Source organism: Cordyceps militaris (genome assembly GCF_000225605.1).
Source record: "Cordyceps militaris CM01 unplaced genomic scaffold CCM_S00007, whole genome shotgun sequence".
Taxonomy (NCBI): domain Eukaryota; kingdom Fungi; phylum Ascomycota; class Sordariomycetes; order Hypocreales; family Cordycipitaceae; genus Cordyceps; species Cordyceps militaris.
In genome coordinates, this window is record NW_006271975.1 from 2,798,980 (window position 1) to 2,801,255 (window position 2,276).

The window sequence follows — 2,276 nt, forward strand, 5'->3', positions numbered from 1 at the left end:
GGGTCTTGCTCGCCTCTCCAGCAAACAGACTGGCGCCAAGGACTACGTTTACGATGATTCTGCCGGTAAGCGGATTGATGTTTTCCCCCGATTGATGGCTTAAGAATTGGCCTCTGACATGACATCTCTAGGAACCGGAACTTGCGCCTACATTATCGACACTGGTGTTGACGCTTCCCACGCTGTAAGTAGTCGAGGTTCACACGTCAAGTCTACTACGTGACGGCTTTACGACAACGACTTGTATTGAGAGTCTAACCTTGAGAATAGGACTTTGACGGTCGCGCGAAGCAGATCAAGTCCTTTAACGGTAAAAACGAAGACACTGAGATCTGCAACGGACATGGCACCCACGTTGCGGGCACTATACAGAGATGGGCCACTGTCATATACGCTGCTCTGTTCAAGTTTGCTTATGATGGAAATCATACGGCGGTACCATGCCGAGGTCCAGACGCCTAGCTGCAACTTGCCTTCTTCGGCGCTCCCCTCCGCCTTGGTCTCGATGCTGATGGCGATTGGCCGGAACATGACGGGCGCGTACGTCGTCTGGTTGATAGATTGGGTCTCGAGCGGCTCCCGATGCAGTACGTGAGTCTGAATCGCCCGGAGCAGTTTCTCATCAGCGGCCGTGTCGTTCTTGTTGCCTTTTGGGGGACGACCGAGGGCGCGAGACCCATCAGCCGCGGGAGTCAACACAAGAGCCAAGTCAACCATCTTGCCGCCGGTAACCGTGGCATCGCCGCTGTCGCCAATGTCAGCCAGCGGCGGCATAAATGATGGGGAAATCCGAGCTGATTGTATCATCTCGCCGTCCACGTAGTGGTGGTATTTCAGCGCCAGGTTCAACAAAGGCCCATGTACCAGCATGTTGACCGCAAGTTCCGACCTGCTAAGCTTCTGGCATTCGAAACCAGTAAACAAAATCTCCTGTAGGTCATCGAATTGGCTTGCGACCGCCGGTGACGGAGAGGCTGCTTCCTGGAAGGAAAACTCCGGGAGCTCTTCACCAATGGCGCGAGATAATCTTTCGCGATCCTCAACCGGCAAATAGTGCGCGCGGTGCTGGGCGACTTTGCGGATACGGCTGTATAGTGGTTGCACATCTGTAGGCAACTGCTCTGTTGGAGCATATAGCTCGTTAAACCGCACAGGATTTTCCAGTCCTATCAAAGCCTGTTTCCTCTTCACAGGGCTTGAGCGCCTTGGAGACCTCTTTGAACCCTTTGACGAGGACGCAGATGAGGGTGGCAGTTCAGGACGGCCTACCCGCAGTGGCACCCCTTGCGAGGACGGCGTGGCGGTACTGTCGTTATTGCTCGGCCTACTATCATCGTCATGTCGACCAGGGCTGTTCTGCAAGACCTTTCGTTTCTTGGTCGGCGAAGCGTCTCGTCGACGGTCTTGAGAAGGCAACGCCGAATTCGGGGTAGGCATTCTGTTGGACGATGAATCGGCAACGCGTTTGCTGTCAACCTCGCCGTATTCGGCGTATGTGCGCTTGTTGACGTTGTGAAGCCAATTGACAATGCAAGCGGCACGCTCTTGTTGGACGTTATTACCAGACATTTGACAGCAGGGCAGCACGGACTTGCGTCAATATATATACGTATGATGGGATCATAGCGGATAAGGAACAGTTTAGGCAGAAATCAGCTTGGGCAGAAATCAGCTTGGGTAGAAATACACGTGCCACACCCCCACTGTATACATTAGGGTGTTAGATAGCCCTAAGGCCACCATAGCTATATAGCTATAATTATAGTACCTTATAGCTTTAAAAGTAGATAATAAATTTAATTAAAATATAATAAAAAGAGTAATTAGGATCCTTAATACCTAAATTATTAGTATTTTCTTTAATATTACCTTTAATCTATTTTTTATTATAAATAAAGAGTTTATTATAATTTATTATAAAATACTATAAGTAGAAATCCTAGACTATATATAGTATTATATAGTCTATTTAGAATTCTATCCTTTATTATAAATAGGGGGTTTACTATATTCTATTATTATATACTATATATAGAAAATTAGGTTTATATCTATTAGTATATAGTCTATTTTGTTATAGGCTGGGCTCTGGCCCAGCGCCTTCCATAGTGGCTGGTGTGGAAGAGAACCCTTATAGGTGCAACCAGACAACAATCGTGCTAGTATTGTTGTTACGAATCCTTTTGGCCTTACGGTTAAGGGGGTTAGGGCTTACGCCCTTAATGGCCGCGGGGCTGGTTGCCCCCGAAGCCCCTCTGGGGCTAGTCCGTCACATA

General features: G+C 48.5%; 1 protein-coding gene across 1 annotated transcript; it reads right to left on the minus strand.

The window, feature by feature from the left end:
• Window positions 1-228: 228 nt before the first annotated feature.
• CCM_09097 (uncharacterized protein) lies at window positions 229-1,569 on the minus strand (the record flags this gene model as incomplete). The annotated part of the gene is made up of 1 exon (XM_006674231.1): window positions 229-1,569. The coding sequence occupies one exon, from the start codon at window positions 1,567-1,569 to the stop codon at window positions 229-231; it is 1,341 nt and encodes a 446-aa protein (XP_006674294.1).
• Between the last annotated feature and the right edge of the window lie 707 nt (window positions 1,570-2,276).